The sequence below is a fragment of the Papaver somniferum genome, chromosome 8 (genome assembly GCF_003573695.1).
Source record: "Papaver somniferum cultivar HN1 chromosome 8, ASM357369v1, whole genome shotgun sequence".
Taxonomy (NCBI): Eukaryota; Viridiplantae; Streptophyta; class Magnoliopsida; order Ranunculales; family Papaveraceae; genus Papaver; species Papaver somniferum.
In genome coordinates, this window is record NC_039365.1 from 158,163,765 (window position 1) to 158,176,966 (window position 13,202).

At 36.2% G+C, this 13,202-nt stretch overlaps 1 protein-coding gene across 1 annotated transcript; it reads left to right on the plus strand.

Moving 5' to 3' along the window:
• Positions 1 to 265: 265 nt before the first annotated feature.
• LOC113303790 (berberine bridge enzyme-like 13) lies at positions 266 to 2,029 on the plus strand. The gene has a single exon (XM_026552873.1). The coding sequence runs from the start codon at positions 288 to 290 to the stop codon at positions 1,884 to 1,886; it is 1,599 nt and encodes a 532-aa protein (XP_026408658.1). The 5' UTR covers positions 266 to 287; the 3' UTR covers positions 1,887 to 2,029.
• The last annotated feature ends 11,173 nt before the right edge of the window (positions 2,030 to 13,202 follow it).

A 13,202-nucleotide genomic window follows, 5' to 3' on the forward strand; every position in this document is an offset into this window, starting at 1 on the left:
TTAAATAATTCACCCTCAATTAGTCAAATCTCACCACTAGGCTAAGTTTCTTATTATTTTGAAACTACAAAAACTGATTCTTAAAATAATTCAACCACCAAATAATTTAGTCACTACTACGTAATAGGCGGCTCTAGAGCTAGTCTTACTAGTCAAATACTATCATCTAATCAATCAACACCACCTAACCTCTGGTGGTACAGAGGATCTTTTTTAATATATCATACCACTATAAGTAGTCACAGGAGTGTGTACCCTATTTTCACATCAAACTAGCAAACAACCAAATGAAGATGGGTACTTTCTTAAATTCATACTTAATTGTAGTTTCATTACTCATTTTCTCAATCTCATTTGGAGTTTCATCAACAACCTTAGACATTCATGAGAAATTTCTCCAATGTTTGTCTCTAAATTCTCAAACTTACATTCCAACATACACAAAAACCAATCCTAACTACACATCCATCTTGGAATCCAATGTGTTTAACCAAAGACCTTTGTCATCATCCACCAATGTCAAACCCTTTCTTATAATCACACCCTTGCAAGAATCCCATGTTCAAGCATCCGTTATTTGTTCGAAAAAACATGGAACTCAACTTAAAGTAAGAAGTGGAGGTCATGATTATGAAGGTATCTCTTACGTGTCTGATGTTCCATTTGTAATCCTTGAAATGATAAACCTCCGAGCCATCAATGTAAATGCAAAAGAAAGAACCGCATGGGTTCAAGCAGGTGCTACGGTAGGCGAACTTTATTACAGGATTGCGGAGAAAAGTCGAACTCTTGGTTTTCCTGCGGCTGTTTGTACAACGGTTGGTGTGGGTGGTCAATTCAGTGGAGGTGGGTATGGTTCCATGCTAAGAAAATATGGCCTTGCAGATGATAATATCATTGATATTAGAATAGTCGATGCTCGTGGAAAAATTCTCAACAAAAAAACCATGGGCAAGGACTTGTTTTGGGCTATTCGAGGAGGTGGAGGAGGAAGCTTTGGAGTCGTTCTTTCATGGAAGATCAAATTGGTTCCTATTCCACCTACTGTGACTATCTTTACCGTCACCAAAACCTTAGAAGAAGGTGCAACTGGGCTTGTCCATAAGTGGCAAGAAGTTGCACCAAAATTTCCCAACGAACTCTTCATGAGAGTAATCCTTACTTTAACTAATTCTACTACTCAAAAAGGAAAGACAACAATCCAAGCATCATTCAACTCCATGTACCTTGGGGATACCACAACACTCCTACTTGTGATGAACAAGAGATTTCCTGAGTTGGGTTTGGAGAGTAAAGATTGTACCGAGACGAGCTGGGTTCGGTCGACGCTCTATTTTGGCAAATTTCCGGCGGAAGGTCCTCTCAATAACTTACTGAATAGGAGTAAAGCAGCAAAGGTATTCAAGGCAAAATCCGATTACGTAAGACACCCCATTTCCAAAACGGGACTGGAGGGGTTATGGAAAAGAGTTTTAGAAAAAGAGAATCCTCTCATAATATTCACTCCTTATGGTGGAAGAATGAATGAGATTTCAGAATCAGCAACTCCATTTCCACATAGAAATGGAACTCTGTATATGATTATGTATGAGGTAATTTGGAAAGAACAAGGGGTGGAAAGATCTAATGAGAACATTACTTGGATGAGGAATTTATATAAATATATGGCTCCTTATGTCTCAAAATCTCCAAGACAAGCTTATGTCAATTATAGAGATCTTGATATTGGTCAAAGCAAGAATGGCAGTGCAAGCTATCAATTAGGTAAAACTTGGGGTGGAAAGTACTTCATGGGGAATTATAAAAGATTGGTACATGTGAAAAGTAAGTTTGATCCTGAAAACTTCTTTAGACATGAACAGAGTATTCCTTCTGTTGCCTTTTGAGTATTGTTGGAAGTACCATATGAGGCATGCATTAGAGATGCTAATTGTATTCTAACCAAAATAGTAATATTGTGCACTCTTCCAAAATTCAGTTAATGAATGAAGCTCTTGCCTCTGGGTGGTGAGTGCGATTAGTTCTGTTATATATTAATTCTATTGGGCCTCATCAATATTGTCGCTTTGTTTAATAATTCAACTTCGGACTGGCAAGTAAGGGTGTGCAGAACCGCAAATTTCATCCTAATCGTCCGCAAAATTACTTGTGAAAACCAATCCGCAAAAATCTATGAGCCTGTCATGGATGAATTCTCAAATCCGCAAGGTTTAGCGGTCTGGTTACGGTTGGTTTTGTAAATTCTGCGGATTTATCCGTACTGTAGGGTAGTGAAGGAATTTCATAAAATAAAAAAATATCTAAGATATAAATAATGAAACCCTATATAACACAAAGATAAAAGGTAGTAGAGAAAGATAATTAGTTAAGTGTTGTGCGTTGTTTACGGAAAAGAAACTAGAGCAGACAGAATAACTAAAAATGTGTCAGATGCCAGGCTCTAGCTCCGACAAAGTTTGATGCCACATGGTCCTTAAGACTTAGCTTGACATTAGGCTCATTTTCGGGTTAAGCTTAGCATTGAGGGCTTACTAACAGTCTAACTCTGAACCCATAGATAATATTACAACGATAAACCTCATTTAAAACTCATATGGTGATAAACATGGTCAGCGTAAAAGCTCATATTATATCAACAAGCTGTTGCCCTTACCTCATTTGCCCGGTCTCTAATTTTTTCTATATAAACTTTTTTTTTTCTTGTTTAAATCTGCGGATAATCCGCAACCGGTCCGTATAATCCGCTGATCCGCAAAGGTCAAATCTGCGGGTGATTGGACCGGTCACGGTTCAATTTTCCAAATCCGTAACTTTGACGGTTTGGTTACGGGTGACCCCTAATCCGCAGCCGTCCGTCCGTTGCACACCCCTACTGGCAAGCCTCATTGCACGAGGCAACTATATGTGAAATGACTTTGTCGGCCGCAGCTTGTATACGCTTCGCATTTCTTAGTTGTATGTGTAGTGGTGTACAAGTAAAATGGTTCATGCATGAATCATGACTCATGTTTATGTAAAATGGTTCATGTACGAGTCACTTCTAAAATGTTTATCTAACATTTTTCTATCGGTAATTTTAGTTTCTTACGGAGGCATGAATATACTCCATAAGAAACTAACATTATGGTAGAAAAATGTTAAATATCAGAAAGCATCTTGTGTAAACTGATATGAATTCGGGAGTTCACACTGCCTTGTAATGTCATAAACCAAGTTGCAGCTAGGCCTCCACAGAAACCGAACCGTAACCGTGAAAATCGCACCGTAATCGTACCGAACCGATAATCTAACGGTCGGTCATGGTTTTAATTTTGATAATCGTTATATCTTCATTTCGGCCAACGGTTCCACCATTAACCGCACCCTAACCGAACCGAAAAACCGAATAATACAGATCATAGATTTATTTTATCCTGATCAATCCTAGCTATTCAGATTAAACCTTACACTATATATATTTTGAAATCCTAATCTTTCAGCAGTTTCTCTTCTTGTTTCTCTTCCTCTCCGAGACACTCTTCACTCAGTCGCCTCCACCACCAGTAGGCAGTAGCATATGAACCACCTCTTCTCCACCTCCATCAAGAGAACCACAACCTCTATCTAGTAAGTAAGTAGTTCTCTCCTCTTCTATTTCTCATTCTCGTTTAGATTGATTTGTTGTTGTTTTTTTTATCAATTTCTAGGGTTTTTTTTTAATTATTCTTCTGTTAGGACTTAAAGTTTCTTTTGATTTCACTACTTCGAAATGGTTTGATTGTTGTTTATCACTCAATTTCTTTTGTCAATCTTATTTTTCTGTTTATTTTTCTTATGTTAGAGTTATAATTATTTTTTCTGTTTTTTTGTTTTTATGTAGAAGACCCTGAGCAGCTGGAGTTCTTCATTAAGTAAAGTTGTGGATTATTTCAAACAGGTAACTAGTGTTTCATTCGATTTGAGTTCAATCTTCCGTTTGACTTGTTCTATTTGATTGAGGTTTTGAACTTAGACCCAAGTTGGACACATAATTACTGTACGACCCTCAAATTTCTTGGTAATTTTTTTTTTGATAATAGAAGGTTGATACTTGAGTATGAAATTGTTAATATAAAATGTCTTGAAAAAAGGTTTGTTGCTTAATGAAGTGATTTATGAGCTGTGAGCAAAAGCATTTTAATGGGTGTTGATTGATATGAGGTATGATTGTTGTTATATGAATTACTCTTTGAGAATTTATTTACTCTGTGCATAATTTTGCAGAAAATGTAATTGGGGGTTGGAATATCTTGTGGGGAGGTTTGAAAGAAAAACTGTTTATATGCTGTTTACAAATTATAATGAAATTCGGTTTGTGTAATTAAAATGTGTAATGGGTTTTGAATTCAAAGTTTAGTTTTGTGGTTTCATATTATTGAATTGAATTGAATGCTTTGGAATGGTTGAGCACTATGAATGTTAGGCACTTGAATTTATTGGTGACAGGAATTTAAGTCTTAGAATATATCTGTTGAAAAATATTGCATACCAACTACTTTGTATAAATCCAGAGAGTTAAAGATTTATGTTTACCAAACAAAAAAAATTTAGCTTACAGAATCCAGTTGGTTTGATTGAGCTTTTAAGATGTAATTTGGATTAATTGTTTGTTTTAGGTGTTTAATTTTTCATGTTTTTGGTCTTTGTATGATTTTAATTGTAATTGTTTATGATAATATATGAAAGTTATGTTTGATTTTCTCATGTTATTCAGTTTTTGGTTTGATTTGGTCATGTTTAGTTCAGATCCATGAGTAATTGTTGTATCAAGAAATATGTGTGCTTGTATTAAGAACTAAATGTTGGAAATGATGTTTCTTACAGAGATATGTGTGTTTGTATTAAGAACTTGCTAGCCATTTCCAACTCAACTAACTTGTTTACATTTCGCAGGGGCTGCAACTGGTAATGGTTGGATCAAGTTCAGTTTTGGTATCGAGCTTCAAGATGTCAGGTGCATCTCCAGCTTCTCAATCCCCTGCAGTTGTGTCGACTGAAGTGACACCTTCTGCAAAACCTCAAGCTGATGCTACACAAGAAACACAACAGGCTACAGATGAACCTGCACCTGAAATGAACCAAAGAAGAAGGTAAATGTTAGATCGAAAGTATGGAATGATTTTGTAAGGCTCAATGAAAAACAAGCACAGTGTAAGCACGGAATGGATGGAATGATCTTTAGACCCCTTCTACTGCTGCTTTTTAACTTCAAGTCTGTTTTTATTTTATCTTTAGACTCTTGTATCGGTTTATTAAGAATTTAAGACTTTGATTATCTACTTGTTATTTGTTAAGCATGTAATGGATGTAGAGGTGCAGGTACAAAATTTGTCAAATTTTTTTTCCGATATTCATTTATGGTTAAAACCGATCCGTAAAATAACTGAATAGTGTTGGTCCGGTTAAAAACCGAACCGAAGACTAAACAGTTCGGTTACGGTTTCAAATGTGAAAACCGCACTATACACGGTTAGGTCAACGGTTTTACCCATAACCGCACCGAACCGCATCGTGTGCAGCCCTAGTTGCAGCTGTCAAAAATAAAAAGATTCAAACATGCTGACAAATGAAAACAATTAAGGCCTCGTCGTGTAACACTTTTTTCACTATTGAATTTACTTTTTATTTTTGGTATAACCATGTACTCTTTTTCTTTTTTTGCTTAAGTCGAAAGTTACTAAAAAAAAAGTATTTACAAAGAAAACTACACCCAAGCAAGTAACAAGACCCATCCCCAAGATTTGCAAAAGCTAATTTAAACGAAAATAAACTTTACTAAGTGATTCCGCAGAAGGAATAGAATTTGGCCTACTCTCATAAAGTTTTATATCGCCCTCGATTAGGAAACATGCTTGATTGTCCAAAAGATCTGTAGCAAAATTAACTTTTCCGAATGCATTCTCATATCTAATATTTGCATACCGAGCGCAAGAAACTCGTCATTTTTGCATCAAATTTCATGGCAAAGTTCCACTCCTCAAATCATTGATTGCACTATTTGAATACCGATATGTGTGAGATCGCCATTTACATGCCGATCTCACACATATATGGCAGACATTCCATTTCAGCGATTAAATTCGTCTACCAACCACGACCAACATAAAGCGTCCCTAGAAACTGAACAATAATTATCTTTGGCAATGACTCACGTCCGAGCTTGGCCTGGATTACCCCTAGATGCTTCTTTGCATCATATATTATCTAGATAAAGTCCGGAGGAGACCAGGAAACTTCTACAAGCATTAAAACTTTGATCGCGGGATGCCTAACTCTGAAATAATAGAGGGTGCTTACATTTTCTAGAGAGTTAGACCCCTTCATACGCACATAATTATCATGAATGACCTGATAAACTCTAGTTTTAAAACCAACTCTCTCCACTTCAGCATTTTTAAAGAGAACCTTGTTACGCAACTTTTATAATTCTGCAAAATTTGCTAAACTAGAAATAAGCCATAAATCTTTTATCATTCTACTTCTTTTTGTTGCAGCATACCGATTTTAGAATTGATAGGTTTCTCAAAACATGAGAAAACCAAAGACGAAACTCAGTTCATATATATATATATATACATATGTTTAAACGACTTGTCGTACAAGAAATTATAACTGTCGTAGCATGGCATACAAGACATAACAAGTTCAACTGGAACTATAAACAAAAAAACAATACTGTAACAGAAAATAAAGACTAAGTTTCCTATTCTCTAACACCCTCCCTCGATCTAAGCAGGTGATCAGAAACGGTAAGCTTAGAGCGTAGAGAAGAGAAATGATCTCGCGAAAGACGTTTAGTGAAAATATCAGCAACCCGATCCTTAGAGCAAACAAAACTAACAATTAATTGGCCACGTTGAACTCTTTCACGAACAAAATGATAATCGATCATAATATGTTTAGTACGACCATGGAAGATTGGATTCATAGTACTAGTAAGATAGGTAGCACCAAGATTATCACACCATAAAACAGGAGCAGTGCAGACTAGAACTTGAAGTTATTTGAGTAGAAACTCAATCCACATGAGCTCGGCAGTAGCAATAGCAAGTCACCGATATTCAGCCCCAGTACTTGATTTAGAAACTGTTTTATGCTTTCTAGCACTCCATGAAATGATATTCGATCCTAAGTAAACACAATAACCACTAGTGGAATGTCTATCACTTGGATCACCATTCCTATCAGCATCTATATAGGCTTGAAAACTCAGTTTCAAATAAGAAGAGGATCAAAATATAATACCATAAGAATAAGTACCTTGCAAATAACGTGGGATTTTCTTGACAAGAAGAAGATGCTTGTAATTAGGATGTTGCATAAACTGGCAGATTTTATTAACTGAGATAGCAAGTTCAGGCCTGAAGACTTCCAACAAGACTCCGATATTCATTAGGATTTTGCAAAGAAACCCCACCTTGTGGATTTAACTCTATAGAAGTAGTAAAAGTAGTACTCGTAGGCTTTGCTCCTTGCATATATATTGGCACGCTCCAATAAATCCTTTATATAACGACGCTAAGAGAGAAACAAGCCATAATTTATTTTTGTAAATTCAACACCGAGAAACAGAGACAACACGCCAAGATCCTTTAAGGAAAATTCTTTGTGAAGAGTGTCAATAAGGTGTTGCAAATTAGAAGAAGAGGATCCTATTAATATAATTGTCGAATGACGAATAAACAAAAAAGAATCTGCTCGGGAAGTAATAAAGCCAAGTTGTTGTGAAATACACCCAAGACGAGTATACCATGCTATTGGTTCCTGTTTGAGGAGATACAAGGATTTATGCAACCTACAAACATGATCAGGATGAATTGGATCAATATATCCAGGAGGTTGCTTCATATAAACCTCTTCCATAATAAAACCATCGAAAAATGTATTCTGAATGTCAAGTTGGCGAATAGGCCAGGCAGATGTAAGAGCCAAAGTAAGAACAACCCGCATCGTGTAAGGATTTATGACCGGACTGAAAGTTTCTCCATAATCCTTCCCTTTACGCTGATGAAAACCTTGAGCTACTAGACGAGATTTACGTTGCTCAATAGTTTCATCAGCAAGGCGTTTGACACGAAACACCCATTTGGATTCTACGACATTCGTATCTGGAGTACGTGTAATATAAAACCAAGTGCCATTCTAGAGAAGAGAATTATATTGATCATCCATAGACTTACGCCATTTAGGATCTTTCTTTGCCTGCGAATAACAAGCTGGCTCAAAGAAAGCATCAGTAATTGTCGCATATTTAGAAGCTAAAGGAGATTTTGGTTTGAAGATACCATTATTGACCCTTTAAACCATAGAATTATCATTCTTAGTTGGTGGTCGTGAAGCCGAAACAGATGGGGAAGGTGAAGTACTAGAAGTAATAGAAAGATCTGGTGATGAAGTAGAGACAAGACTGTTAGTTAGCAGCTGTTCCGATGTTGTGGCGGAAGTACCCAGTTGAACCTTAGTTGGAAAGGACTGGTCAACTTCAGGAGTTGTGTTGGTAACAGGAGCAGATGAGACAGCAGTGGTAAACGAAGAAGATTGCTGACCAACCACAACAGGAGACATAGAGGATTCTCAAACAACTGGAATTATTATCTCTGGAAGAGGTGGCTGTGTTGTATTATTTGGGGGAGTATTATCAGATGATGTATTATTATTACATGCCAAAATATGAGTATCGGCAGGATACTGCAGGTGTTCGATAAACTCTGACAAACCAGCAGCAGGAGTAACCTGCAATACATAAGTAAACCTGCCAACCAGAATAGTTGGACCATAAAAATTTACAGTAATGATAGAGAAAACATCAGAAATAGGAGGGGAAGACACGAGTGTAGATATTGTGAAGAGAAGTGGAGAAGAGGTTACCTTTGAGGGATCCAGGGAAGATGGTAGTACCGAGGACTTGGAACCTGCAAAAGAAAATGTGACTCATCGAAAATAACATGACCCGACCAATTAACTCGACAAGAAGGAATATACAAACACTTGTAACCCTTGCGAGTTGCACAATATCCAAGAAAACCACAAAGAAATGACAGAGGTTCCAGTTTATTAGATCGATAATCTCTGAGATGAGGAAAACGTAAGCAACCAAAAGTCCGAAGAGAAAGGAAATCAGGGACTTTATGAAACAACAATTCATATGGATATTTAACACCTGTAGGAACGGAAGGAACATGGTTCATAAGAAACTTAGAAGTGGAAAAATCAGCATACCAAAAGCAAGGTGGAACAAAATACATGGATATGAGAGTTAAGCATGGTTCAACTATGTGACGTTGTCGTCTTTCTGCAAGACCATTTTGAGCATATATATGGGGACAAGTAAAGCGATGTTGAGTACCAGTTTGTTGTAGAATTTTTGTGAGTTTCTTATATTCAGTACCATTATCATTTTGGATTTTTTTTTATTTTTCGACAAAGAGAGTTTGCACTTGTCGATAAAAGACGTCAAAGATACCAATCACATCATATTTGTATACATAGGATAAATCCAAGTGAAACGACTGAAAGCATCAACAAAAATAATATAGTACCGAAAACCTTCATTAGATAACAGTAGAGAAGGACACCAAACATCTGAAACAATAAGATCCAAAGGATTTTCATAAATTGTAGTACTAGCGGTAAAACTAATTTTATGACTCTTATTAGCTAAACGAGACTGACACATACAAAATTTGAAAACAGAGACAGGTAAGATGTGCTTTGAGACAACGGCTTTGACAATTTTGAGCATTGGATTCCCTAAACAAGAGTGCCACATTTGCAAGGAAGTACGTTCACCAAAAAGAGCAGAAACATGTGAAACCGGAAGTAGAGTATAAATATCCTCCTTATTAAGCGTTCCTCAAAGTACTACATCCCAGTTTGGCGATCCTTCATAGGGAAAAAAGAGTCTTAGAATTCAAAAAAGACATTATTTGAAAGACAAAATTTAGAGCAAATAATATATTTTTAGAGAGATGTGGAACATGAAGAACATCATGAGGAAGAAACTTACGAGCAGGAGTGGCAAGAATACCATCGCCATTATTGGAAATCGGCAAGGAGGAACCTCCAGCAGTTCAAATATGATCAGGTCCATTGTACTCATAATGGGTGTGTAAGCTGTTGATATCATTGGTCATATGATTTTTCGCACCACTATCTGGAAACCGATCATAGGCGTAGGAATATTGAAAAGAAGTAGCATATGCAGCAAGAGCATTGAAAGAAGGCCGTCTTCCTCTATTGGCATTATTCTTGGGCGGTGTTTGTTTGCCACGAGGAAGATATGTCACTGTATACATCCTTTTGAGATAATCTCGAGCATTGTGAAAAGGTTTAATTCATATCTGACAAATAACATCTGGTTTTCCATCCCTTGTAAAAGGAGAATCCGCAGAACTATTTACAGAAGCAGCATTAGCAAGTGGTTGAGAGAGATAAAGTTGATTCTGCGCAATGACACGGAGATCATAAGACAACAACATGGATTCAAAGTCATCAGCAGAAATAAAACCCATAGTGGTGATTAAGTATCTAACAAATGATTCATATGATGAATCATGACCCGTAACAACATAATGACGAAATTCTTTGTCAGAAACTTCAACACTACTAGCAGCAAGAGAATCCACAATATCTTTAACGAAGTGAATTTAATCAGATATAGTTGAGCTTCCTTTCTTGACTGATGAAAGAGGCCCCTTTAGATGAATAAGATGCGCATCTATTTTAGATGAAAAGATAGCATCAAGTTTTGTCCAGATAGAAGAAGAAGTCATTTCTGATCTAATATATCATGAATGATCAAATGACAAAGTAGGAATCAGAAATATTGAATGGTTTTCCGTTCGAACCATGTTGCTCAGTCGAGCAAGATGTTGGTAGCATGACCAAACATTAAATATAGATTGCTGGATCAATAGAATTCTCGAATGTTAGTAGTTGAATTAACATGAGGAATATTGCTTGGTCGAGCAACTGATAGTTGAATTAATGAGTTCTAAACCCAGTTGATTGTGTATTTTACTAACTTAAGCAATTTAGTGTTGATAGATGAGCAAAATAAATATTGCTAGTTTAAGCAAATATTGCTCGTTTCATGAATTATTAGTAGTGGGACCAAATAAAATGTTAATTAAAAATACTTGTAGTTGGACCGAATATTATATAATTAATTAGGATGTTAATTGTTGGATAAACATAAAATTATTAGTGTTTGAACTTGCTCAGAATTATGGTTTTCGGATCATTTGGTTTTAAAACCCTAATTTTGATCGATTGATGATTTACTGAATATCAACCAACGAGTGAGAGAGGGACCGGCTACATGGGATGATGTGCCGACCATGTAGCTCCTAGGTGCTCGAATGAGCATGCACCAAATTTCTTTGTAGACCAGTTGGTGAAAAGATGATTAAATGCTCATTTAATCATTATTAAAATAGTTCTCGTCTGACCACTATGTGGTAAAACCTAATTATGGAGAGAGGGGGACCGACCAAGGGGTGAAAAATCGGCCGTAGCGGTTATGGGACCAACTGATGTTTGATTGATAAAATTCCAAGTCGTTTGGAAAGAGTTTGAACCCATTTATGCATTATGAAAGATTAATTAGGTCAAAATCATAATAGAGTGTAGGATCGGCTTATGTAAACCAAAGGGCCGACCTTGGTCGATCAAGGTGGTATGTCCGTGTCACCATATTGTCCGTGACTCAATCCTGAGAATTTTGGTATTTTCTGGTGAGCGTTCAAGTAATATTTTGGATTTTCAGAAGAGTTTGATATTGACTGAAACTCTTGATTTTGCCTGAATGAGCAAGTAGAACTTTGCTCGTGCGACCAATAATTTTAAAATATTAAAATAAATAATATTTTAATATTTTCTGTGAGAAACCCGGATGGTCGTGTGACCATTTGACTTTTTGGCTTTTGGTAGTTTGAGCAATATTGGAGAAATATGGAAAAATCAGGTTTTTGCTCAAACGAAGGAGTTTCATAAGATGAGGGAAGAAATAATAATAGTAAAATAAGGAATTAGGGAGGTGTGGGACTGGCCATGGCCAAGGCATGGTCGGCCGACCATTGTGCCCAGTCCCGTGTTCTTCCCTATTTTATAATATTATTTTTCATCATTTGAGGAAATATGGGGAAACTATGAGTTTTGCTCAAACAAGGAGTTTTCAAGAGACAAGGAAAATAATAAAATAAGTTACAAAAATAAAATAAAAGGAGAGGCTGGACCGTCCACGACGACATGACCAGTCGGCCGGTGGGCCAGATCTCGTGCACCTCTTTTATTTTATATTATTTTCTTTCCTATTTTGCATAGGTTTCCTCGTCCGTCCATATTTTTGAATGCTCGTTTATACATTTGGATGCTCACTCATGTATATATGGGGTGCTCGTTCGTGCATTATTGTTAGGGTTAATTGGTGTTTGATACTTACATTTTGTCCAGCTTTAGTGTTTGGTTGACACTCGTTGACCATGACTTCTGTTTAATAATTATCAAAAAATAAAAAAAATCTAATTACATACCGCTGTTATATTGACCGTTAACAAGAAGAACCCTAATTTCATGTTCTTCCCCAAATTAAAAATCACAGTTTCTTCTTCATTCCCATTTCAATTTTTGTCATTCAACTTAACTTTCATACCACAAATTCAATCACAAAAAAACAAAGACTCGTCAGTAATAAGCTCAGTTTTTATAAATCTACTGCAATAATTATGAAAAACATAATTTTCTGAGAAACACAACAACCCAATTACAACCCCATCCTTAAATCACAACCATCTTTTGATTTTCTAACAGAAAAGAAAAAAAAAAGTTAGAAAATAACCACACATAGTTTTCGAATCTCCTTCAACTGGTAATGAACGACGCATTAGAAATCTAAAAAAACCCAATATCTTAATCTTAGGGAAATCCAAAGCTTAACCAGACAATCCTAATTGCATTCCCAACCTCAAGATTACCTCCCATATCAAGATGGAACACACTAAAAACCCACGAATCAAATAAGAATAAGTGACCAAATTAAGCTTTTCCTCAGAACTTCATCGAATCATTTAAAATACCAAAATCAGATCTCAAAATCAAGATGAAACCAATACTTTATGGCAAACGATTAATGGGTTTACGGGTTGTGATTTAGGGTTTGGGAAAACAAATCGAAGAAAATGAAT

Coding starts and splice junctions, on each gene's coding strand:
- LOC113303790 (XM_026552873.1), top strand. CDS start 288: ATGAAGATGGGTACTTTCTTAAATTCATACTTAATTGTAGTTTCATTA.